Source organism: Balaenoptera borealis (assembly GCF_965194805.1).
Source record: "Balaenoptera borealis genome assembly, chromosome: 19".
NCBI lineage: Eukaryota > Metazoa > Chordata > Mammalia > Artiodactyla > Balaenopteridae > Balaenoptera > Balaenoptera borealis.
Window position 1 is genome coordinate 59467446 of NC_138878.1, and position 25192 is coordinate 59492637.

General features: G+C 54.0%; 3 protein-coding genes across 14 annotated transcripts in view; 1 reads left to right on the plus strand and 2 right to left on the minus strand.

Moving 5' to 3' along the window:
- Positions 1-16016, minus strand: PPP1R13L (protein phosphatase 1 regulatory subunit 13 like). 5 transcript variants are annotated; one of them, XM_082369711.1, is made up of 14 exons: positions 14885-15630; positions 11134-11311; positions 10135-10215; positions 9880-10025; positions 9159-9663; positions 8948-9046; positions 8782-8873; positions 8060-8480; positions 6166-6620; positions 3803-3934; positions 3573-3706; positions 3318-3484; positions 1449-1648; positions 1-594 (listed from the first exon to the last, which is right to left on the minus strand). In XM_082369711.1, the coding sequence occupies exons 3-14, from the start codon at positions 10187-10189 to the stop codon at positions 556-558; spliced, it is 2445 nt and encodes an 814-aa protein (XP_082225837.1). In that variant the 5' UTR covers positions 10190-10215; positions 11134-11311; positions 14885-15630; the 3' UTR covers positions 1-555. The 5 variants fall into 5 exon arrangements, with proteins under 5 accessions (XP_082225837.1, XP_082225836.1, XP_082225838.1 ...); XM_082369710.1 differs by lacking the exon at positions 14885-15630 and adding an exon at positions 14566-14675; XM_082369712.1 differs by lacking the exons at positions 11134-11311; positions 14885-15630 and adding an exon at positions 15975-16016.
- On the plus strand, positions 1661-18798 carry POLR1G (RNA polymerase I subunit G). Of its 5 annotated transcripts, none has more exons than XM_082369719.1 (5): positions 1661-2664; positions 3001-3324; positions 16023-16108; positions 16784-16925; positions 17096-18798. In XM_082369719.1, the coding sequence occupies exons 1-5, from the start codon at positions 2504-2506 to the stop codon at positions 18510-18512; spliced, it is 2130 nt and encodes a 709-aa protein (XP_082225845.1). In that variant the 5' UTR covers positions 1661-2503; the 3' UTR covers positions 18513-18798. The 5 variants fall into 5 exon arrangements, with proteins under 5 accessions (XP_082225845.1, XP_082225844.1, XP_082225846.1 ...); XM_082369720.1 differs by lacking the exon at positions 1661-2664 and having other exon boundaries at positions 2787-3093; positions 3196-3324; XM_082369718.1 differs by lacking the exon at positions 1661-2664 and having other exon boundaries at positions 2786-3324.
- Positions 18627-25192, minus strand: part of ERCC1 (ERCC excision repair 1, endonuclease non-catalytic subunit) — a 21168-nt gene continuing 14602 nt past the window's right edge. For all 4 annotated transcript variants that reach the window (XM_082369739.1, XM_082369738.1, XM_082369737.1 and 1 more), the window contains 4 exons: positions 21130-21229; positions 19357-19428; positions 19058-19126; positions 18627-18736 (listed from right to left, as the gene is read on the minus strand). In XM_082369739.1, coding sequence (XP_082225865.1) covers positions 18683-18736; positions 19058-19126; positions 19357-19428; positions 21130-21229 — 295 coding nt within the window. In that variant the 3' untranslated portion in view covers positions 18627-18682. The remainder of the gene's footprint in view (positions 18737-19057; positions 19127-19356; positions 19429-21129; positions 21230-25192) is intronic.

A 25192-nucleotide genomic window follows, 5' to 3' on the forward strand; every position in this document is an offset into this window, starting at 1 on the left:
TTTCTGTGCAAACTACCTTTATTTATAATGAAGAACGTCCCCATTTTGTTATAAAACTGGCACTGTGTAAAGGCACTTGACTGGGGAGAGAGGGGGCAGGGATGCTGATAGAGACTAATATGCCTCACCTGGCCCCTGAAGGCTGTTGGTAGAGATAGTGGCAGAGGTGACTCCTGGGAAAATCCAGTGGCGGTGACCCACTCCAGGCTCCGCTGGGATGGTGGGTTGCCTTGCTTTTGGGGGGCGGGGGGGGTGGGCAGTAGGAGCACGAGGCACTTTGGACAGGATGTGACTTGGCAATTGGGGGGGTCTCTCTTGCTCCCAATGATTCCCAGCCCCACCACGACCTCCCACAGCTAAGGCAGTTTTCTAAATTTAAAGCTGGGGTTCTCCTTCTTCCCAGGGCTTCCAGGGAAGCAGAGAGGTGTTGGCAAGGACCTTGCCCCTGCAAGGATTTGGGGGCGCAGAGAGATGCAGCAGTAAGGGAGGAGGAGTTCTGGAATGAAGGCAGCTGCTGCTTTCCCCTGTATCCCTTCGAAAAGTCCTTCTCTCCAGCTAGACCTTATTCTTCTGAGGCTTCACCCTGGGGAAGAGCTGGGGGAAGACAGGCTCCTCAGACACCAGGAGCTCCCACCCCTTCATTCCACCCCAAACTTAATACAGTCACCTGATCCACCCCCAAACACGTGGACTGTCTCCATCCTCCCATCCCTTCCTAATCGACTCTCTCAGTATCTCCCAAACCACACCAGAATCCCCTGTCAGCTGCAAGCACCAGCTGGAGCCTTCCGATCAGCAGCAGGCTTGATGAAATGGAGTATTTCCGAGTCTCCCATACGGCCATAAAAAAGACGCCCGCCTCTCCCTACCACCATGGCTGTCTGGTTGGGACCCACCTCCACCTACTCCCCAATTAAAGGAATCGTCTTCTCTCCCAGGAATATAATGGGATTTTCCTGGTCTCCTCCGCTAACCTAGTAGTATCTCCCTCAGTTCTACCGCGATTTTATTAATGGATTCTTCCTCACCCTGCCCAATGCAGTGTAACAAAAGCTTCCATGCCTGTAATACCCAATTCTTTAACTGCCCCCATCACCAAGATGGGATTCTTCATGACTCCCCTTGGCTAGAATACATTCTTCTTTACCTCCCCATGAATATAATTAGGAATAATAAAAATATTTGATTGAGCACGAACCAATCAAATAACTAGGAAAGCAGTACTGGTGAGTACCCCACGAAGTACCACCAGTGAGCGGCTCTTCCTCCCCTAACTAAAAGGGGCTCTCCCTTACCTCCCCCGTTATTATAATGGGCTCATCCTCACCTCCCCACAACCGATAATGGACTCTTCTGACCTCCCCTCCTCCCCAATGTCATGCACTGTCTCTCTTGCCCTTTTTCCCGTGGGATCACCCCTTTCCTCACAATATCGCTTCTGCGCTCACCCCGAAGTAGTTACGGGGCACGTAGCCCTCCTGGCCGTGCAGCGCGGCCCACCACCAGTCCGTCTCCTCTGGCCCATCCCTCCGCAGCACGGTGACCGACTCGCCATCGCGGAAGGACAGCTCGTCTCCAAACTCAGCGCTGTAATCCCAGAGAGCGTACACCACCCCGTTGTACATCAGCCCCATGCTCTGCTCCACGTCTGAAACACGAAACCGCAGGGATCGTCAGCGCCCGGTTCAGGGGGGCCGGGAACACTCAGGGATACGACACGCTGGGGACAGGGACAGACCCTGAGATTTGGCGCCAGCCTCACCTTGGGGAATGAGCCACTTGAAAAGTTGTGTACCCCTGTCTGGAGAGGGGGGCCTGAGCTGGAGTCAGCTGCCAGGACTGACAGTCTCTAAAACACTGGCGTGCATCAAGCCGGGCCACCAACCCCCGAGGCAGGGTCAGTGGTCCCCATTTCCACTTATATCTGATTAAGTCCCTGTATCACTCCTAGAAGTACAGTCGTCTGCACCCCATCCCCCTTAAGTGGTACAGTCTCCATAGATGACTCAACCCCTCCTTCAGATGGTTCAGCCCTACTCCTCCCCACAAAGTGGTCCCAACTCCCCCTTTCCAGATGGTGCAGTGCACACTGCGCCCCTCCCCAAAAGATAAAGTCTCAGAGAGGATGTAATAATTTTCCAGATAGTATAGGCCACCCGAACCCCCCTTTAATCCCATCAAGGATTTAGCCCCCTTTCCAGATGGTACAGTCCACCATGCTCCCCCCTCTTTAATGGTTCAGTCCACGGTGTTCCAGTTTCCCCTCCTCTCCACCACCCCTCCACCCGCAAGTGTGCTGTTCAATCTCTACTTCATCCTCACAGAACTCTCCAAGTCCAGGCAGGTAGGAGGCACAATCTTCTTATCTCATAGGCTTCATCTACCTGTGACAAAGGTGGTCACAATCCCCCTTCCCAAAGCTTCAGTGGATGGTCTACTTCCCGCCCCAGCGGTCCAGTCCTGGCCTGCCGCTGCTCACCACTAAGGCAGGTGTTACAGCCCCATGGCTCCCACCCACTTTCCGCCACAGCACAGCAGGCTGTCGTGTAGTCCCTCCAGGCTCACCTCTCAAATACATTGTCCCACCCCCAGGTCCTACAACCTGCCTTACCCCAACTCCCTGAGGTCGCCAACCCCGCCTTATGATAGAGTTGGCCCCTCCAGGTGAGCGCTACAGACCCTAGGCACTTCCCCAGGATATGGCCTACCTAGTTCCTCCCATCACCTGTTTAAGTGATGTGCCCCCCCCCCCCCGCCCCGGAGATATATGGTACAGCCTCGTGTCTCACTAGGAGTGGAAGAGTCCCCAAGCTCCTCCCCAGAAGCCATGGCCTGCTCACCTCTCACCTGTGTGGTGCTGTATTGCCCACAGGTAGCACAGCCCATGTGCCCAGCTCTAGGCCAGGTAGATGGTATAGTTGGAACGTCCAACTCCCCACCCCCGTGGACGAGAAAGCAGATAAAGCGGCGCAGTCTCCACACCTTCTCTTCTCCCTACAGGTGTCCAGCTTGCGTGGCACAGTTCCCCTGTCCCCCTCTCCCTCGAAGGTGGCACAGTCTGCTGCGCCCACACACCCTTCTTGCACCTGCCAGGTGGGAGGCCCAGTGCCCCACCCCTGCAGTTGGTCCATCCCGCCGGCCCCTCCTCGGTGATGCTGCCACAAGGTTGGTACAGCCCCCCGCGTCCTCTCTCAGGAGCCGCAGTCTGCCGCCTTCCCCCGCCCAACATCTACCAGCTGGGCGTCCCAGTCCCCGCGACGCCCTCCCCCAGAGGTGGCCCAGCCCGCCCACCGAGGGGCCCCAGCCCTGCCTCGCACCTGCCAGGTAAGTGGCACAGTCGGTGTAACCCTCGCGGTAGGGGTCGCACTTCTCGATGGCGGTGGCGCCGTCACTGAGCGTGGTGGCGAAGATTGCCGCACCGTGCTGCACCAGCGCCATGCAGATGGCCGTGTCGTTGCACGACGCCGCGCAGTGCAACGGTGTCCTAGGCGTGGGATGCAGGCGTGAGAGGCCGCGCTGGGGCCCGCAGCGCCTTCCCCGCCCCACGCCGGCCGCGCGAGGTCAGGACTCACCAGCCGTGGCTGTCGGGGGAGTTGACGTTGGCACCCGCCGCGATGAGGAAGTCCACGATGGGGTAGTTGGCGCCGCAGATGGCGTTATGCAGGGCGGTGATGCCCTCCTCGTTGGGCTGGCTCGGGTCGTTCATCTGGACGGGCCGGGGGACGGGGAGGCTCAGTCCCGCGGCTGCTATCCAGCGTCTGCCGCCCCCACCCCACCCGCCCTTCTGTCCGGCAGTACTCACCTCCTTCACCGCCTGCTGCACCACGTCCAGCTCCCCGGTCAGCGCGGCGTCCAGCAGCAGCACGAGCGGGCTGAGGCGCGCGCGACGGACCTTGCGCGGGGAGCCGGCCTTCCGCAGCACGGAGCGCATCTCCTGGGGGACAGGACCGGGGGCTTCAGCGGCTTGGCGGGGATTGCTAATATACCCATTCCTCAGAGCGGGGAAACAGAGGCTCAGGGACCAGGCGGCCACTCCAGTTCATCCAACTAGACAGGGCTGAGACTGGAACCCAGGAACGTACATAGCCTGAGTCCAGAGGGCCATGGGAAGGAGGGTCCCTCAGTTCTACAGCCTCTGGTTGCCTGCAACATTCAGGGAATCTGGTGATTTTGGAATCTTGGGCCCTGAGACCTGAGAGGAAGCTGGGAGACCATGAGGTTGATGATTGTGGAAGCCAGATATTCAATCCATAGTTTCCTCTCTTTTATATATTAAAAAAAAAAAAATGCTAGGAAGCACACATGACAAGATGTTACCAAGTGTTAATTTCAGATGTTTGGAATTAGAATATTTATCATATTATTCCTTGTGCCTTCTTATTTTTGATTCTCAAGTATCCTACAAAATTCATTTATTCTGCATATAGCATTTGTGATTCTGGTCTTCGATGTCAATGATTTCAAGATTCTGGAATTTGAAGATCCCACAAGCCACTCATTTAAAAATTCTCTGATGCTAAGTTTCCAATATGTGTGAGTGCAGAAATGCTAAGTTGTGCCATTTCAAATTGCTGAGGACCCAGGACGTTGCATTCCCAAGATTCTATGATTGAGAACTTGAATATTTCATGGTGAGAATTTCATTCCAAAAGATTGGAAGGACATACTCAAAATGTTAATCGTAGTTCTCTCTGAATGCTGTTATTTGGGCCTCTTTATTCTACTTTTATCTATTTCTTCCTAGTTACTATGTTTGTGTGTTTCTTTCTAGTGGAAAATGTTCACTTAAATAAAATTCTGTATTATAACATATTAGTGCACTAATCTATGATTTAAGATTCAAAGGACGAGTCTTTAATTTTCAGTTCTGGGGACTTCAAGAATCAGTAATAACCAGGGTTTGTGTTACTAACTTTTTAATTCTAAGATCCTGTGCAAACCTTCAGTGTTCTGGAATTCTGAAATTTCACTCTTCTGAGTTTGTGATGCCAGGATTTAATTATTGAATTCTGTGAGTGTTCAGGTTTCTCTGTGGCCAGAACTTTGTGATTCTACAATGAGGCAACTTGACCATTTCAAGACATTGTCATTCTTCCATTCTTGATTTCAAGATCCTGAGCCTCAACATTTCTTGGCTCCACTCTCAGAAGGGCCTGGGAATAGGCATTTGGGGTCCACCTGGCCCCCACGTCTTCTCTGGGAATTGTTCTCCTCCATCTGTCTACCCACATTGAGCAATCAGGATTGTTCCATGTGACTACACCCCACCCCCTCCAAGCCACGATGCAGAAACCAGACCAAGATCAGCAGGAGACCAGCCCCTGGTCAAATGATAACAATAATAATAGTTAATAGTTAAGTGCCAGGCACTATTCTAAGCACTATATTAATGTATTAAATCCTCACAGCAACCCTATGCTTATTTTCATCCCCATTCTACAGATGAGGAAACTGAGGCACAGAGAGACTATGTGTCTGGCCCAAGGTTGCACAGCCGATAAGTGCTGTGGAGCTGGGATTTGAACCCAGGCAGCCTAGCTCTGCCGCTGGTGCACTTAACCACGACACCCACAGCCTCAGAGATCAGAGACTTGTTCTTGAAAATCTGAATGGAAGAAGCTCTGACTAGAGTCAGAGGACACCATAGACTTGAACTGAGAGGTCATTTTGAGTCAGGGCTGGGTGGGCCATTTCTAGCCATGGCACAGGCTTGCTGAGGTGTAAGAGGAGAGAGCAGCTCCCCAGAGAAGGCGGACATGAGAGGCTGTGGCAACTAGGGAGAGAAATGGTGACTGCCTTGATTCAGGCAGGCTTTTCAGACCCCAGAATAAACCCTCTGTCATGCCAAGACGAAGTCAGTTCCAGGTTGGAAGACTCTAAGATTCCTGAAGGGAAGCCCTGGGGGGACAGGTTACTGGAGAAGAGCAGAGAAAATCTCTATGTGGCCAAGACTTCTGAATGCCCCTGCATATATGTTCTCCCTTTCTTCTGAGCACAGGTACACTTAGATTTAAAACTACATTTCCCAGCTTCCCTTGCAGCTGGATTCCTGCCCAGTGGAATGTGCCAGATGTGATGTGTACAATTTCCAGGTTCTGTCCTAAAAGGGAAGGGATGCTTCCATATGCTAAGTAATATACCCCAGTTTTCTCCTATATTACTTACCATGCTCTGTGGCTGCTCTGGTGGGCTGCTCTGGAGAAGGGCTAGGGGTGGTATGGGAGCTGGTGGGGCTGGAGCAGGGGGCCCTGCCCTGGCCTCAGGTCCCTCAGCGATGGGACACAGCTCAGGCTCGGGCCCCCCAGGCCCACTGTGACGATGGAAGAGGCGGTTGATGATCTGCTGGTACTGCTTCTTGTGGGTGGGGGGCAGGGCTACAATAGGGCTCTGCTCCATGGAGCCCCTGCGTTTGAGGGGCCGTGGAATTTCTGCCAGCACCCGTGCCACCTCCTCCAGCTCGGGCACTGACTGTGCCTCGGGTGGCAGCGCTGGCTGCAGCCGTGTGGGACTAAGGGGCCGAGTTACAGCGTCTTCATCTGCATCACCAGCCTCCAGCCCTGATGTCAGCAGCCCCTCCAGCTCCAGCTCAGGCTCCAGCTCAGTGGGAGGTTTGGGGAGGCCTACAAGGAGCAAGAGCCCCATCAAAGGAGTGGTCCCAAGAGACCCGAGAGACTCCCTCCCCACAACTTCCAGGACTTGCAACAAATGCCTGATTTGCTGTGTGACCTCAGGGCAGTTCCTGGCTTTCTCTGGGCTACACTTTCCCTGGGTTGTGAATAGTAGACAATTATGACATCCCCCATTTAACAAGCACTTAGCATGTGCCTCGTGCTTTACATGCCTATCGTTGAATTCTCACCACTACCTTGTGACGTTGATATGGCTAACATCTCATTATTACAGAAAGGGAAACTGAGTCTCAGAGAAGGCAAGTCAGTTGCCTAAAGCCACACAGCTGGGATTTGAACTCAGTCCTATCTGACTCCAGAATCTCTGCTCCTACCATTATGATAAACTTGACTTTCTAAGATTGTAAGAATTTCCTCTCCTAACATCTCAGGCAGAAAGTTGCTGAGGACGTCCCTGGTGGCACAGTGGTTAAGAATATGCCTGCCAATGCAGGGGACACGGGTTCAATCGCTGGTCCGAGAAGATCCCACATGCCGCGGAGCAACTAAGCCTGTCCGCCGCAACTACTGAGCCCATGCGCCACAACTACTGGAGCCCGGGCTCAGAATAAGCGAAGCCACCGCAATGAGAAGCCCGCACATCGCCCCTGCTTGCTGTCATTAGAGAAAGCCCGCGTGCAGCAAGGAAGACCCGAGGCAGCCAAAAATAAATATAGAAAGAAAGAAAGAAAATTGCTGGGACTAGAATCTTGGTACTTGTTGGTCTCTTCTCTCTGTTTCTTGGCTCTCTATCAGAGCTTCTAAAGCAGGTAGAAATATACAATGATCATTTTATACATGATTTCATTGACTGTCCATCGTAATCTATGAAGTAAATGTTATTAATCTCTCTTCACAGATGAGAAAATGTAAGCTCAGATGGGTTAATTAATTTATCCTCAGTTACACAGCATGTCAATGGTAGAGAGAGGATCAAAACCCACTCTGCTTAAATCCAGGCCCTGCGCTGGTCTCACACCAAAAACTACTAATAATTATAAGATTAATATGATAGCTACTGAGGGCTTACTATACATCAGGCCCTATTTTAAGGACTTTATATGGATTAAATAATCTAGTACCATACCCCAATAAGGTAGGTTCTATCACTATTCACCTTTTACACTTAAGGAAACTGAGGTCCAGAGAGGTTAACTGACTTGCCAAAGGTCACACAGCGTGGAGCCAGCCAGTCTGACTCCAGGGTCCATGCTTAAGCACTGTGCTATCCCTAGTTCCTGAGCAAATCCCCAAGCTCATCTGGCCTTGCTCTCTGCAGGGACAATGTCTGGAAACAGGTGTTTGGTTGTGATGGGACCCCAAGCTGGTTTGGTCCCCAGCCATCTGTCCTCCCTTCACCCATCCCTCCAGAACCCCCATTGCTGACTCACCTTCACTCACAGGGGACCAAGTCTCTTGAGGGGGTTGGGGGACTGGGGCAAGGGCTTGAAGCTGTAGTTGTGGCTGGGACTGTGGAGGCAGCTGGGGCTGGAGAAGCAGCTTAGGCGGGGGAGCTCGAGAGAAGATAGGGGAGCCAGGGAGCATGGCCCTGCTGGCTCCGTGCTCCCAAAAGGCATTCTGCAGCTTGAATATCATGCTGAGGGGGATGGGGCGCTGGCGGGGGGCACTTCGGGGCTGGGGGCTGGAAGGAGGCATGGGGATGCGGCTGACAGGCTGCCAGCTTCGGGGCAAAGTGCCTGATGACCCCGCGGAGCCCAGCGATCGGCGGTAGCTGTCCACATCAGAACGCCTGTCGTTGGCCAGAGGGAAGACCTTGTAATTGCGGGGCAGAGTGGCGCTGGTTAAGTTGTCCTGGGGGAGAAAGAGGGAAGGAAGGAAGATAGAAGGGGCTCAGGTGGGAGGAAGATAGGCATAAGGGAGTGAATGATAAGGGAGTGGAGGAAAGGAGGAGGGAGGTAAAGGCAAAAGGTGAGAAGGGAGAGAAGGAGGGGAGGGAAGACGGAGGAAGGGAAAGGAAAGAGGGTCAGGGAGGGGATGGAAATCCAGGATAAAGGAAGACCCTGGGGAAGGGTACGGAAACTGCGGGAGCAGCCAGGAGGGGAAGACTAGCCCTGACTCCACCTTTGCCCACCAGCCCCCTCCGGCCCCTCACCTTCCTGGTGGCCCCCAGCCCATCCAGGCTGCTCTCTCTCCAGGGTAACAGCTGCAGGCCTGGTGAAGCAGGCCGCGCGAAGACATCGGGTCCTGTGAGGCGGGAATCATTAGGGTCTGGGGAGGCCTCTCCGGGTCCCCCACTCCTTTGGCCTCGCACCACTCACGTTCATAGCTCGCTGTCTGCGAGGACTTCTTCTCGTACGCCACGTCCAGGTCAGACTCGTTCCAGGCTTTGGGGGACCGCCGCCGAAGCGTTAGGTCTTCTGGAGAGAGGTTGCCCATGAGGATGTGGCGGGGGGGGGGGGCGGGGGGGGGCCGAAGCTGGTCCCGGACCTTGCGCCACTCCCACCCGCCAAGTTCGGCCCCCTGGTTCACCTTGCGCGCGCAGAGGTGGGGCGAAGGCGCTGACGCCAGGGCCCAGCAGGGGGCTCCCAAAGGCAGTCGGCGCATCGTAGGCTGCGGTCGGGGCTCGAGGCGAGGGCCCGCGCTCGGGAAAGAAGGCCTGGGGCCCTTCGGCCAGGGGGCTGACACGGGGAGAGCGGACACGGCCCAAGAAGTCAAAGGGCGTGGGGGGACCCTGCTGTCGGAGCGGGCCGGGGCGAGGGGAAGGCGCACGGCCGAGGGGGCTGCCTGCTCCATCGAAGGCGCGGGGCCGGGGCGAGGGCGCGCGGTCCGGGCTGCCGTAGGCATCCGGCTGCAGGTAGAGCTGGGTGCGCGGTGACGACGGCCGGCCCTTAGGGGACAGCGAGCTGTAGGGGAGCTGAGCCGGGGCGCTCTCGGAGCGTCTGAACGAGGTGTCTGCGCCGTCGGTGGTTGCCTTCCAGGGGGACCCGCGGCTGCCCAAGGGCTCGGGGACAGGGCTGAGGCTGTACCGGGACAGCTGTAGGGAGGTCGGGACATTGAGGGGTCAAAGGAGACAATAGTAGAGGGTTGGTAGGTCACGTCCACTTTCACTGATCCCCACTTCCACTAATCCCACAAGTGCCTTTAAATAGCCCACAGCCTGCACAGCCCCATGGGACAGGCTTGCCTGAACTACTGGAGGAAAGAACCTGACTTTGGAGGCCCGGGTGGGGACCAGGGCAAGCAGGCTCACCCTAGCCGGCGCTCTGGCCTGCGAGCCAAGAGGCGCCGCCGGCGAGTCTGACCACAGCGACTCCAACTGCTTGGTCAGTTCGTCCACCTTGGCCGCCGCCGTGTCCAGCTCCACCTGCTTCAGGTCCATGTGCTTCATGGCTAGAGCTGGGCGGCCGGGAGTAGTAGTGAGGACCCGGATTTCTGGGCAGGGCCCCGCCTTATCCCCGCCCCGCCCCGAGGGCCCCGCCCCGCCCCGCCCCCTACCCCAGCTCACACTGTAAGTTCAGGTCCAGAAGGTTCTGCGAGCTCTGGAACGCCTCGCTGTCCATGGTGCCGGCTGGCCGCAGCGGGGCGCCTGCATTTGGGGAGGCGGGGCGGGGGAGAGCCTGCTCAGAGCCCACCCACAGGGAACCTGGGGCCTTGAGGAGCGGGACGGTGCCTTTACTCTCCTACTTCCTTCCACTGGAAGCGCTATGACCCACCACTTTCCCTGCTGGGAAATGCCAACTCCTGCAAAGCCCTCCAGGAAGGCTCAGGACAACTCACTCTCTTTCTGTGGCTCCTGGTCCATCTCTCTACCTCAGCCCTAATAAGACGTGATCATTCCTTCAACAATTATCCATTAACCACCTACTATGTGACAGACATTATAGTGAACAAAGGATGCAATAATAATAACTATCAATTACTGAATGCCTACTAGGGACCAAGAGACACTGTGCTAGATGCTGGGGATCTTTTTAAAAATAATGATGGTGCTGCCTACTATGTGCCAGGACCTTTGCTAGTTACTCGAGGGTATAATGAAATAAAACAACCATTTATTGAGAGAACACTGCCCCCTAGAATTGTGCCAAGTGCTTTACAGCTAATACCTTATCCCATGATCAAAACCTCCATAGCAAAAAAGAAAGTGGGGCTCAGAAACATTTGTTCCAGGTCACCCTGCAAGAAGTCAGCATACTAGATTTCACACCTGGACCTAACTTGTTATTCTGGGGCATCTCCGTCAGTCTGGAGGGGCTCCAGAGGACGGGGACCACTCAGCTCTCTCTCCCCAGAGTCCCCACCCAGAGGAGACTCAGCATGTTCACACGGACCCAGCGTCAACAGGAAGAACAGGGAGTTGGCCAGGGGTGGCTGGGCCACTGTGGTCGCCAACCCAGTGGGAAGGAGCCAGGCCACCAGGAACTAGTCAGGCCAGCACCATCCCCATCTCCATGGTAGCCGCCACGCCCGCAAGCTCTGCCACCTCCCCACTGCACCAACCGACCACTTAGCTTTGACTTGGGGTGCAGGCGTGGGCAGCAGGGCAGGCTGGGGCATGCTGATTCTGGCCTCAGTCTGGGAAGCCTCGGAACAGAACCTGTTGGGGCTGGTGGCTCATTTGGGTGTGGTAGGATTGTGTGGGCTAAGAGTCCCCTCCACTCCTTGAGCCTCAGTTTCCCCAACTGTGAAAGGAGGAGGCAAATCAGCTATTCTGAGAGGCCTCCTCAATCTCTCAGAGGCCTAGATTCTGAAATTATAAGGACCTTGAGGTTGTAATTAAATTTCTATAGAGGCTAAAACCCTCAGCTTGAGAGTCTATTGTTTGAAAGTTCTCAGTCCAAGATTCTATCTTTGGAACATTCTAGAATTCTCCACGTTGGCTAGCCTAGATTTCTCTGTCTTCCTGCACTGAGTTCTATCTATCCCAGGATTCCGAAGTCCTAAAAGTCTAGGTGAATGTCTGGTATAGCGGAGTTGCTAAAAGTACAATTAAGGAGGGTTCAAATCTGGTGGCACCATTGTCCCACCTGACAAGACTGCCTCAGTTTCCTGATCTGTAAAATGAGGATAAATAGCAGTCTACCTCAGAGGACAGTTGTGAGGCTCCAACTGGCCAGAAGGTGCAAGAGGAATTAAGGCTCTGAGAATTGAGGCCTCAAAAAGTAGAGACTATAGGGGACTTCCCTGGTGGTGCAGTGGTTAAGACTCTGAGCTCTCACTGCAGGGGGCACAGGGTTCGATCCCTGGTCCAGGTAAGACCCCGCATGCCGGGCGCGGGGCAGGGGAAGGAGAGACTATAGGAATCAAAACTTGCGCCTTTTAGAATCTCAGAGATACACAGGAAACCCTCTGTGCTCATTAAAATATAAAAATGAACAATCTATGCTACCTCCAGGGCCAGCATTCTGGTAGCGAATGGTTCTTTGGGGGATTTCATGATCCCCAAATTCTAAGACCCTTACAACCTCTGGGTCTAAGGAAATGCCAAGGCTGGGCGTGGGCCCGTCCCGGGTCTGAGGCGGGCGAAAAGGGCGTCAGGGCCGCCAGGGGACGCTCCAGGTCACGGCCCGACCGCAGCGGGGCGGACAGACAGCTCCTGAGCTCAGAGCAGGGGAATGCGCGGCGGGCCCGGGCAGGTGCCGCATCTCCCGCGGCAGGGGAGCGGGGGCCCGGCGGGGGGCAAGGGTGGCGAGGGCCGCGCCTCTCCTCCAGGCCCCTGTCCTCCACCTCCACGTCCTCTCCGCCGGGCTCCCCTCTCCTCCGCCCTTAGGTCTCCTTCCCCGGCATCTTCTGCACCCCAGCCCGGTTCTTTGGGGTTAAAAATCAGGGGTGGGGGGTTCCTGGAGGAATCATCCTGACTAGGAACCGGGTCAGAGCGCCAGGCTGGTTTGGGAATACCCAGATTGGAATCCTCCAGCTCCGTCCGCATAGACAGACGTTGGGAGAGGCCCCACCCTGTCTGGGACTTGGTTTCCCCCCTCTGTGGACGTCTGTGGAATGAGCTAGGGCCTTCCCCCTCTTTAAATCTCTACCTTCGGCTAGTTATTTCGCGTCTCTGTGCCTCAGTTTCCTTGTGTGTATAATGGGGGAATTAATACCTTCACCTCAAAGAAGTGTGAGGTTTGAACGACATAATTTATGTATAGAGTTTAGAACAGGGAAGGGTACAAAATAAAGTTCACAAGTATAAGATTCCTAATTCCCAGGCCTGGAACAGACTGAGGGCTCAAAACCAAAGTAATTTTTTTCCTCCAAAACAGCCCTTTCAAATCTTTCTGAGATTCTAAAAGCCCCGAGCTTTAACCCCTGGAATCTTGACTTCAGCCCTTGGATCTCAGAATGCTAAATTCTCCCCTGCTTTCCTGAGTTCTAGCCATCTCCAGTTCTGGCCCATTCCAGGGCATAGGAATCCCTGGAAGATTCCAGACAGAAGGTGGCAAAAGCCTAGGGTGTGCGTTGTGCCCGCACTCCAGCCTCAGTTTTCCCATTGGACTAGAAAGAAGTCATTCCCTGGGCTGGGCTCAGCAAACCTCAATGGAAGTGAGACCTTTGGGCAGTTGCCGGAGACTTCTGTAGACAATGGGAACCATCCATTACCTGCCAGCCCTGAGCCTGGCACTCTGTGAGCTCTGTCTTGGCAGCCACGGTTATTATTTTTTATTTCATCTCAGGCTATCACCAAATGCCCTTCAAGCCCAGACATTAGGAAGTTCTTCCCTCTTTCATCAGAACCCCCTGCCCCACCCCTTGTTTAATCCATTCACGTGACTCATGGGGATGGAGAGAAGGGGGAGTCGGGCGGAGGGAGGTGCCAAGCCCTGCCCTCCCCCAGCTTCAAGGGCAGACACACACCTCCAGAATTAGCCTCTATCCTCCCTTATCTCCCACACTACCTCAGGTCAGACAGATGGGAGTGGAGGTGACATTTTTCACCTCAGGATCAGGGCCAGGAGCCCTAGGAGAGAAGTGAGTCAGAAAATCCGGTGGGAGTGGATGGTATCCCGACGCCCAGAGAGCGGCTGAGGAAGGGGGAGGGCAAATCCTGACCCCCAACTCTGCTGCCAGTGTGACCTCTAAGCCTCAGTTTACCTCCGTCCTCTCTGTGTAATGGCTGTATTGTGCCCGCCATGCAAGCCCCCCAGAATCCAACCACACCTTCTGGAATTCTGCCCTGGATTCTAGAATGCCCTTTGCAAATCCCAGATATCTCCCACCTTTATGGGACAATAGGAGGTTCCCCGCCCCCGCCAGGGGGCGCCCTGGGGCGGAGGTCCCTCCTCTGCTTAGGCAGGTCTGACGCCCCGGTTAATGACATGTTGCGGATCGCGCAGCGGCACAGGGGAGGTTGGAGACCTGTCCTACTTCCCTCCTGCCACGTTGGCCCCCACCCCAGAGCCAGAAAGTGGGGGGAACGGCGGGACACAGCCTCCAGAGGGACCCTGGGTGTTTGTTCTGCTTCATTTCAGGAACCCGGGTTCCACTATCCCCACCCCACCCCTAATTCTGCTCGGAGACCTAAAGGCTCGGTCGAGAAGGCAGTTGAAGGGTGGTAGGGATGGCCGCCCATTCCAGAGCCCCAGCAGTCCGAGTCTCCCATTTCTCCCCAAGAGATCCAATACCCCAGTTCTACTCAAGGACTCAGGCTTCCGAGAGCCCCCATTTCTAGTGACTGAAACGTCCCGACGTTTCCGAACGTCTCCGAACGTCTCCTCAGGACCAAGGCGTCCGAGCCCTCCATTCCAAGAACTCAGGCATCCGAGCCCCTTTTCCTTCTGCCCAGTAAATCAGGCATCCAAGTTCTAGCTTTCTAACGTTCCTGGAGTCCCCCAATTCCACCCTGGGACCTGGCGTCCGAGTCTCCTCCCGACCCTCCCAGGAACGCGAGGGTCGGGCTCCACCGGGGCCGCTGAACCCCGGGGCGGGGGTTGTAACTCACGGATCCGGGGCAGATCTTGGCACCGGGGGTCCTCCTCCGGCTCCGGCTCCGGCTGCGGGGAGCGGAGGACGGGGCGGGGCAGGCGCCGGGAACAGGTTAGACGACGTGACTCGTACCGGAGGGAGGCGGGTCCCGGAGGGGAGGGGGAGCCGGGGTCGCCTCGAGCACCTTGGGACTTGTAGTCCCGTAGGGGCAGGACGTAGACGGGTATGTTCCCATTTGGATTGACCCAAAGTCCATTTCACAGACAGGAAGGGCGAGGTCGAAAGGCCAAGGGTGACCTGGCTACGTAAATGGTAAATAGAATCCAGACTCTTACCTTGCTGTGGGTGCAGGAGACGAACTCCTGGGTCCCTGCCCCACTCCTCCAGGCTCAGTTTCCCCCTTCTTGAAAGAAGATTTGGACGCCACCAAAGAGGTAGAAGGATATAGAGGCTGGGGGAGACTCACAAATCCCGCCCCCAAGGCGAGAAGAGGGCCTCGCTAAAATCAGTATCCCCTCGGGTCTCTGAGCCTCAATCTCTCCGTCGGTTAAAAAGGGTGGTTGGGATCTTTACAGAATTTCCCACCAACGGCTCCCAAAGTTGGAGGCTGGGACTACGATTCCCAGCAGCTTCCACGACCGACGTCGGGCACCTCCCAGCCTCGCGTCCTCTGGGAATTGTAGTCCCGGAGCCCGCAGGGGCAGGGCCCGGGTGTCTCGCCCACGCGCGGGAACTGTCTGGCGATCCCCGGAGGAGGCAACACGTCCTCTTCCCCTGACCCTCCTCCTCTCTGAGCAGCCGCTGGCTCACTGAGAAGGTGGGCGCCCCAGTTCTAAAGTAGGATCCGAAATCTCGGCAAGGGGGCGGGAATCAGCGCTGACACACCGGTCAGGAATGCAGTCGGATCACCCTGTCTAGCCACCGTCCCGCGGCTCCGCCCGTCGCCCTACGCTGTGCGGTCCCCGTGCGAAGGGGCGTGGGCGTGTCCCCCAAATCTGCGTTCACGTGCCGCTGCTTACACGCACCCCGGGGCAGGGAAGGGGCGCTGGTCAGGACTTCTACTCTCTCTCCTTTCCTCAGAGCCTTTGGAAATGTCCCCCTAACGCACAAGACTAAATCCTCAAGGGCATCTACCCGTCTTTTGGGCCACAGCCCCGCCCCTTAGTCCGCACCGTCCCACGCGTGTCCAGCTCGGGAGTCCAGAGGCTCCGCCTCGGGATCCACAGGCTCCTCCCCCTATATTTCCCGCTCCCCTGGAGCCCAGAGCCCCGCCCCTGGCTGGTAGTTAACGCCCTCGGAAGGAATTACCCCCATTCCTCCATTTTCCCACCTCTCTCACTCAAGTTCTGAACTTCTGAGGCATCTGGGCCTCCCTAGAAGGGATTGTAACACTGAAAGCACAGTCCTGCCGACCTAGACTCTTACCTGCCTCTTTAAGAATTTCAGTCCAATCGATCTTCCTGTCTCTTTAAGGGTTGGTCCTGTGAATGTGGCTGCCCCTTTAAGGCAACGTTGGAGCAAATCATGTCTGAGACTGTGGGGATACCCGCCGGAACCTGGTGAGGCTCTAACTCCCGCCAAACAGGCGAGTCGGCTTCTTTTGGGAGTAGACTTTGCGTAAAAGATGGCTTTCTCGGTTGTCTGCTGTGCACAAGTGGAAATTTCCCCCACTTGTGCTCACACAGCGAGGGGGCTCCGAGCGACACCTCCCGCGCCCTGGTGCCACATGGACGCTCCCAGATGAGGCCCCACCCCTTTGGTTCCATGTGGTCGGCGGCGGGGCCTAGTGGCTCTGGCTGCTAGGTCTGAGGCGTGGGTCCCGGGATGGCGGGGACCCAGTCCGGCGGTGAGTTGCTTCACGGCGGGCCGACAGGGTGCAGAGAGTTGTCTGGCGGGAGGAGAAAAAGGGGTACCCTGGAGCGTTCGGACGGAAAAAGGGACATCCTCGGAGGCAGGATCAGCCTAGAGTGTATCCCCCGGGGGATGGCGGGCGGGGGGGCGGGGAATTAAGATAGAGAGAGGATATCTTGGTGGGGGGTGGCGGGAACAGCCTTGGAGAGAACAAGGGTTGGGTCGGCGGATATAGGTGCGCCTCTGGTGGACAGACGGGAGAGAGGAAAGTCGCGGTAAGAGGATTGGGACCCTCAGGAAGTTGGGACCAATGGACCAATAGGCTCCCTGGAGGATTGGACCAGCAGTTAAGTGTCAGCAGACTCCCGTTTCCCCTTCTGCAGGTGCTGCTCGGTTTTCTTGTCCCCCCAACTTTACTGCGACTCCCCCAGCCTCAGAGCACACTCGTTTCTCTTTGGAGGCGTTGACCGGCCCAGACACAGAACTGTGGCTTATCCAGGCCCCTGTAGACTTCGCCCCAGACTGGTGAGTGGTCCCATGCCACTTAGCAGGAATACTCCTCACCCCCGTGGCTGAACCTGGGGGAAATTTAGAGGGGCTTTCCTGGGGAACCCAGAAATGCTGCTTCTCAGCTGCTGTCCCGTCTCACCAAAAGAATCTGACCAAGTTTCTGCCCTCCCCCTTTCTCCCTTCAGCCTCAATGGGCGACTCGTGCCTCTTTCTGGCTCCCAGATCTTGAAGGGCAAGTTGGCAGGCAAGCGGCACCGCTACCGGGTCCTCAGCAGCAGTGGCCCTCAGGCTGGAGGAGGAGCAACCCTGCTGGCCCCCTCAGCGGAGGCGGGAGGGGGACTCACCTGTGCCCCGGCGCTACAGGGCAGCCTGAGGATCTTGGAGGGTCCCCAGGAATCCCTAACAGGGACCCTGCTGCAGCCCATTCCAGCAAATCCCCCGCCACAGATCCCCCCTGGCCTGAAGCCTCGGTTCTGTGCCTTTGGAGGCAGCCCACCAGTCACAGGGCCTGGGTCAGTCTTGGCGTTGAAGTCACTGGCCTCCGGGAAGAGGAAAAAGAAGAGGCATGTGCCAGAGGCCTCAGTTCCTCAGGAGGCAGTGAATGAGCCTGGGGCCCCGGAGGTGGGCACAGCTTTGGGGTCCTCAGAGGTGGATGTGGGGAAGAAGAAAAAAAAGCAGCAGCTGAAAGACCTGGAGGTGACAGAGCCACTGGCAACAGAGCCTGCTGCTGAGATGTTGGAGCCTCTGGGAGCGCTGTCCCCAGCCACCACCAAGAAGAGGAAAAAGAAGCCCAAAGAGGTAGAAATGGTCAAGCCAGAAATGGGGGTGCTGGAGTCAGAAGAAAAGACAGTGGAGCTGGAACTCATGGTTAAAAGTGAGCCTCTGGAAGAGACAGTCCTATCCCCCAGCAAGAAGAGGAAGAAGCAGAAGGGGACAGATGGGATGGAGCTGGTAGAGGGGACGATAGTTGAGCCTCAGCTGCAGGTGAAGATGGAGCCACAGGAGGAAGCCATCCCACTGCTGTCCTCGAAGAAGAAGAAAAAAGAAAAGGGGTACAAAGTGATGACGGAGCCAGGGACTGAGGTTATAGAGCCAGAGATGAAACCTCTGGAGCTCCCAGGGGAGATGATGGAGCCTGAGCTACCACATGAAGTGGAGCCGCAGGCTGAGGCAGTTCTGGCATCCCCCAAAAAGAGAAGGAAGAAAGAAAAACGACAAAATGCAATGATGGAGCCAGGGACAGAGGTGGTGGAGCCACAGGAAGAGGTGATGGAGCCTGAGCCTCAGGCAGCTCTAGCATCCACCAAGAAGAAGAAGAAGAAGAAAGAAAGAGGGCACAAAGCGACAGAGCCAGGGACTGAGATGATTAACCCACAAGGTGAGATGATGGAGCCCGAGCTGCCAGATGAGGGGCAGTCTGAGGCCGGGGCCGATCCGGCATCCACCAAGAAGAAGAAAAAGCGGGGCCAGGAAAGCCAGGTGCCAGAGACAGCATCCCAGGAGGAGATGCCAGAGCTGCTGCTGAATCCCGAGTCTGGGGAGGTGGCTCCCACGGGACAGGAGAGGAAGAGGAAGAAGAAGCCTCAGCAGGATCCCGTGTAAGTCTCCGCCAGGGAAACTGATGACTGCAACTCAGACAAGCTGAAGGTGGCCACCTGGGCCATCAGAAGGCGAGAGCAGAGAAGACCCCCACTCCCACTGACCACACCAGCCTGAGCCTGGACCAGGAAAGTGCTTTATTGTTACACCAAGGGCCTCCTTGGCAGCAGAGGTCATCGGGGCACTTTCAAGAAGGGCTCGTGTAAGACATCAAACAACCTTCGAGCCTGAAGGGGAGGGAGAAAGAAAAGGAAGCGGTCATTAAATGAGCCATTTGTTTGATACATCAGAGTGGGATTTTGGTTCTTTTTCTCCTAGCTTGGAGGGGACTCGGGGGGCTAGGAGAGAAGTAGCCTGATCTGGATTCTATTGCAGACTGGCTGTGTGAGGTTGGGCTGGTCCACACCCTCTCTGGGCCTCGGTTTTCCCCATCTGTAGGAGAGGCACTATGGGCCTTCTGAAACCTCAGAACTTTGGGGTCTGAGGTCCCATTTATTTGGGGCTCCCTCCTGCCCCCAACCCCTCAAGCCCATTCCCAGGGCTCTTACCTTCTGGGGCCCCAGGCCTGGGCACAAGGCCAGATCTTCCCGCGATGCAGCTATAAGCTGTTCCAGAGACTGAGGAAGGTAGGAGCGAATGATCAGGGGAGGTGAACACAAAACTCTCCCCTGCCCCAGCTGATCAGAGGTGTAAAATATTCCTGGAAGGAACTGATATCCTGCAGGAGGGCAGGGGAGGCAGGAAGGATGGGGGAGGGGACAGGGAGGTAGAAGGGAGTACGCAGGGGGCTTCCTCAAAAAGCAAAGGGGGTAGAAATGCCAGTCGGCACAAGGGAATTGTTCCTTACCCCAAAAGTAGTCAGGAGGGTCTGACTGTCCGTTTTGTTGACTGACTTCACGGTGGTCAGACATTCAGTCACCTGGAAGGGAAGAGGGGGCAGAGGTGGATTGGAATAAAGGAGAACAAGACTGAGTCTGTGAGGGCGGCACTGGGTCACTGCTGTGTCCCCAGACTGCCCTGCATGCGGGAGGAGCTCAGTAAATGCTTTTGGGGCATGTTTTTTGATTATGTGTTCTGATGATTAAAAGGTCATCTCAGGGACTTCCCTGGTGGCACAGAGGTTAAGAATCTGCCTGCCGGGGCTTCCCTGGTGGCGCAGTGGTTGAGAGTCTGCCTGCCAATGCAAGGGACACGGGTTTGAGCCCTGGTTTGGGAAGATCCCACATGCCGCGGAGCAACTAAGCCCGTGAGCCACAACTACTGAGCCTGTGCGTCTGGAGCCTGTGCTCCGCAACGGGAGAGGCTGTGACAGTGAGAGGCTCGCGCACCGCGATGAAGAGTGGCCCCCGCTCGCCACAGCACAGAAACGAAGACCCAACACAGCCAAAAATAAATAAATTAATTAATTAATTAATTTAAAAAAAAAAAAAAAAAGAATCTGCCTGCCAAGGCAGGGGACATGGGTTCGAGCCCTGGTCCGGGAAGATCCCACATGCCATGGAGCAACTAAGCCCGTGCGCCACAACTACTGAGCCTGTGCTCTAGAGCCTGCGAGCCACAACTACTGAGCCTGCTCAACTAGAGCCCGTGCTCTGCAATAAGAGAAGCCACCGCAATGAGAAGCCCACGCACCACAACAAAGAGTAGCCCCTGCTCGCCGCAACTAGAGAAAGCCCGTGCGCAGCAACAAAGACTCAACACAGCCAAAAATAAATAATTAATTAATTAAAAAAATAAATAAATAAAGGTCATCTCAGAGTGATTCCCAACTAGCTGAGAGGGTGTTGGCCATGTGATTCGAAGATAAACACCATTTATCTTGAGTTGGTTCTGCCCCAGGGGCAGACCGTAGGCTCTGAAGTTGGACCCCAGTTCAAAACCAGGCCCCGCTGCTTACTCCCTGTGACACCGTGGGCAAGGGAACTGACCTCTCTGGGCCTCTTGTTTGCAGGCAAATGGGGGTCCTCATAGTACCCACCTCAGGGGTGGCTGTGGACATCCTCCATTACTCTATCATTGGAGCCCAGATTCAACAATTCATTCAGCAAATAATCCCTGAGCACTCACTGAGTGTTCAGTGGTGCTGGGGACACAGCAGGGATCGAGACAGCCCAGCCCTGCCCTCCTGGGGCTCCCAGTCCAGTTCGGGAGACAAATCAATTCCAGACATGGTGACCCAGATAGGGCTGGGACTGAGGGAGCCCAGCGGGGGGCCCTTGACCTGGCCTGGGGATCCGGGAGGACTTCCTGGAGAAGGAAGCATTGGAGCTGAGATGGGGCAAAGATGGGATTAGGCAGCTAATCAAGGCAGAGGGAACAGGCACAGAGAAGCGACAGAATGCGGGGGCAGGGGGCAGACGGGGCTGCCGGGTCAAACAGGCAAGGCCTTGGAGAGCATGGTGAAGGCACTGGGGAGCCACGGGGGTGTTTTGATCAGGAGAGGGCAGGATCAGGTTTGTGCTTAGGAAGACCCCTCTAGCTGCTGTCTGGGCAGGAGAAGGTACTGGAAGCTGAGGGTGGGGTCGGGGAGGGAGAGGTATGACTCGAGATCAGAACTGCAGCTCAGACCCCCAAGGAGAGGCTGGGGGGAGGCCCAGGCAGGGAGGTGAGGTGGCCTCACCCGGGAGACGAAGTCCTGCTCCAGCTTTTCCATCAGGAGGTCCGCCGGCTTCTGCTCGTAAGCCTTGTATGTCTCCAGGTACCGCCCGGCCTCCTCGGGGCTGGGGTGAGAGACATTCGGGTCAGGGGAAGGGAGGGTCATGTTTTAGATTAATTTCATTTGCTGACTCCAAGAATTCCAAACTCTAATGTATGAATGTTCTCAACCTCCCCCAAAATGTCCCCTGGCGGTAACCCTTGCTTGGTGGGTGCATCTTAACACATCTTTTCTGGCTAAGGGCCAGAGGTTGGGAGCCTGACCAGTTAGGTTCAGGCCCCACTTCCCACCTGAGTTACCCTGGGCCAATGGTTTTCATCTCTCTGGGCCTCGGTTTCCTCATCTGTAAAGTGGGGGACAATTGACAATTAAGCTGACAATTAAACAAGTCCACGCTAAGTGCCATGCCTGGCGCTTAGAAGTCTATTTAAGAAATGTTAGCTCTTCTGGGAGGGAGGTTGGGACACAGAGAGTTTGGCCAGGTTTGAGAGAGAGAAAAACCAAAAATACCATTTCTTTTCCCAACCACAGGAAGACAACCTCACGAAGCAGTCAGCTCCCACTACCAAGAAAAATGGAGCTTTGAAGGTTTTTCATGTAGCGCACCTTCAAAAGGAAAAAGCTCCGGACCCTGACTGCTGAATCTTTTACCACAACTAACCCGACTTCACAATCGCCATTCATTTTCCTATTAGGCACTGGGGTTTTTTTGACACGTAATTAACTGTTTCAAAGGTAGTTGAAACAACTAAATCACTAAAAGGGACTGTGTGTGGAATAAAGGAACAGGAAAAAGCTAGTCTTTTTTCTCTTTGGAACTTGAGGATATTGAGTTGAGTGGAAATAAAGTATTTGTCTTGAGGCATTTTCTTAGCCTTCAAAGTCTAGCTAGTGAGCAATGTTTGTTGATTAAACGTTGATTTATATCTTTGAAAGAAACACTCATTTTTCTAATTCTGTGTTTTTTCCATGGGCTTTGTTGCTTTCCTCTCACTGCAGCGGGGATTATTATTGTTATTGTTATTAATCATTTGTTCAGGACACACAAGTTAGCATGCTGTATCCGCTTCCTTGCTTTCACTTTTGCTCCACAGTACAATCAGGACGTCCTTCCACATCCGCAGACGGAGCCGATCTCATTTACTTAATGGGTCCAAAACATTCCCCAGTTTGGATGTAAAGACATGGGAAATATTCCCTGTGTGGGGTCCCAGCTGCATTCCAGGCACTGTCCAAAGCCCTTTATGTTCAGAAGCTCTCCTGAGAGATCCTGTAAGGCAGTTATTTTCAATCCATTACACGGAGCGGGAAACTGAGACCAGCGTTGCCCAAGATCACACGGCTGGCAAGGAGGAGAGACAGCTCCTTCAGTGGGTCTGTCTCACCTGGCTGGGCTCTCTATACTCCACTGTGCTACTTCCCACAGCAAAAAGAACAATTTTTATACTTGCTTTTGTTTTAATATACAATTAATACATAAATACATTTTTCCAAATAGTCAAACAGTATAGAGGTAACACACCCCCAGGGAGGGCACAGAATTACAAATCCATTTACCCTTTGGCCTAAATACCCATTCCTGGGGTTCAGGGCAGTAGTGGGAGTGTTGCTAGTACCAGCAAAAGCTTGGAAATCCACCCAAGCGTCCACCGTTAGGGGGCTACAGAGATGGTCCATCTACACGGTAGAATACTATACAGCTGAAAATGAAAATACTATATAGGTGAAACAGCAAATGAATTACCAAGATATGAAAAGACACGGAGGAACCTTAAAAGCCTATTGCTAGGACTTCCCTGGTGGCACAGTGGTTAAGAATCCGCCTGCCAATGCAGGGGACGCGGGTTTGATCCCTGGTCCGGGAAGATCCCACATGCCTCGGAGCAACTAAGCCCGTGCGCCACAACTACTGAGCCTGCGCTCTAGAGCCCGCAAGCCACAACTACTGAGCCCACGTGCCACAACTACTGAAGCCCAGGCTCCGCAACAAGAGAAGCCACTGCAATGAGAAGCCCACGCACCGCAACAAAGAGTAGCCCCCCACTCGCCGCAACTAGAGAAAGCCTGCGCACAGCAACGAAGATCCAACGAAGCCAGAAAAAAAAAAAAAAAAAAAAAAAGCCTGTTGCTAAGTGAAAGAAGCCGATCTGAAAAGGCTACTGTGAGCTAACAGAAAATGTATGTTGGCCTCTGTTCCTGGCACAGAGCTCCGAACCCTTGTAAATTCCTAAGTGATAAGAGCACCAGGAACATCTTTTGTTCCACCGAGGTGACCCTGGATGGCTCCGGGACGGGGGCTGGTAGCCAGAAAGTCCAAGCCAGGATTAGAAGCTTGGAATTTTCAGCCCCACCCCCGATCCTCCAGAGGGGAGAGGGGCTGGAAGTGGAGTTAATAAGTGATCATGCCTACGTGAGAAGCCTCCATAAAATCCCAACACTAGTACCGGGGTTTGGGGAGCTTCCAGGCTGGCGAACACATCCACGCCGGGAGGGTGACGCACCCCGGCTCCACAGGGACAGAAGCTCCTGCGCTCAGGACCCTCCCAGACCTCGCCCTATGTACCTCTTCATCCGTGTCCTTTATCATATCCTTTGATGAACTGGTAAGCAGAAGTAAGTGTTTCCCTGAGTTCTGTGAGCTGCGCTAGCAAAATAATCAAACCTGAGGAAGGGGTCATTGGAGGTCCTGACCTATAGCCGGCTGGTCAGAGCACAGGGGATTACCTGGGCTTGCGGCTGGCGCCTGCAGTGTGTGTGTGATGGGGCAGCGCTGCGAGCCCTTAACCTGTGGGATCTGACGTTATCTCCAGGTAGACAGTGTCAGAACTGAGCTAAACTGTAGGACACCCAGCTGGCAGAGAACTGCTTGGTGTGGGGGAAATCCTCCACATATTTGGTGGCCAGCAGTGAAGGGCTTTGTGTGAGGAGTAAAGGAGACGCACAGGATGAAGAAATGGGTTTTCCAAACACACGAGGAGAACTGTGGATTCTTCTATTTCAGCTACATACAGTATGATTCCAACTATATGACATTCTAGAAAAGGCAAAACTACGGAGACAGTAAAAAGGTCAGAGGTTGCCAGGGGCTGGGGGAAGAAAGGGATGAAAAGGGGGAGCACAGAGGACCTTTCAGGGCAGTGAAATTATTCTGTAAAATACAGTAATTATGGACACATCACACCTGTGTCAAGACCCATAGCATGTAAACACAAAGAGAGAACCCTAATGTAAACTGTGGACTTTAGTTAATCATAATGGTATCTCAATATTAGTTCATCAGTTGTAACAAATGTACCGCACTAATTAATACAAGATATAAATAATTGCAGAAACTGTGTGCAGGGGGAGAGGGGGTATGTGGGAACTCTCTGTACTTTCCAATCAATTTTTCTATAAACTTAAAATTTCTCTAAAAAAAGTCTATTAATTTTTTTATGTGGACACTATATTAGAATACTACATGGCTGTAAAAAATAATGAGGCTGCTCTCTACACTGATATAGAAAAGACCTCCAGATAATGACATGACCACACAGGGCACAGAACTGTATATATACTAGGCTTACTTCTGTCTAAGAAAGAAAATTAAGATGTTTTCACACGTGTTTTCGTTTTATAGAAACGTTGGAAGGAAATAAAGAAACCAACAATAATGGTGACCTGTAAGGGTGAGGGGAGTAGAGTGGGAGGGAAGGGGCAGAAGAGAGAGACTTTTAAGGGCATATACTACCATTTATATATATACTGTATACACATATACAGTATCTGAAAGCAATATAAAAACGGTATATATATATATATTACATATGTAGTTCAAAAATCAAGTGATTGTATATCTTACTATATACACATATGATATAGGTATATATTATATATACTTATAAAATATATTATATATACTTATATAAATGTATATATTATACTTATATATTACTTATATGCTCATATATACTTATATACACTTATAATATTTATATACTTACATTTTACAATACTTACACATACTTATATATATAGTATATATATA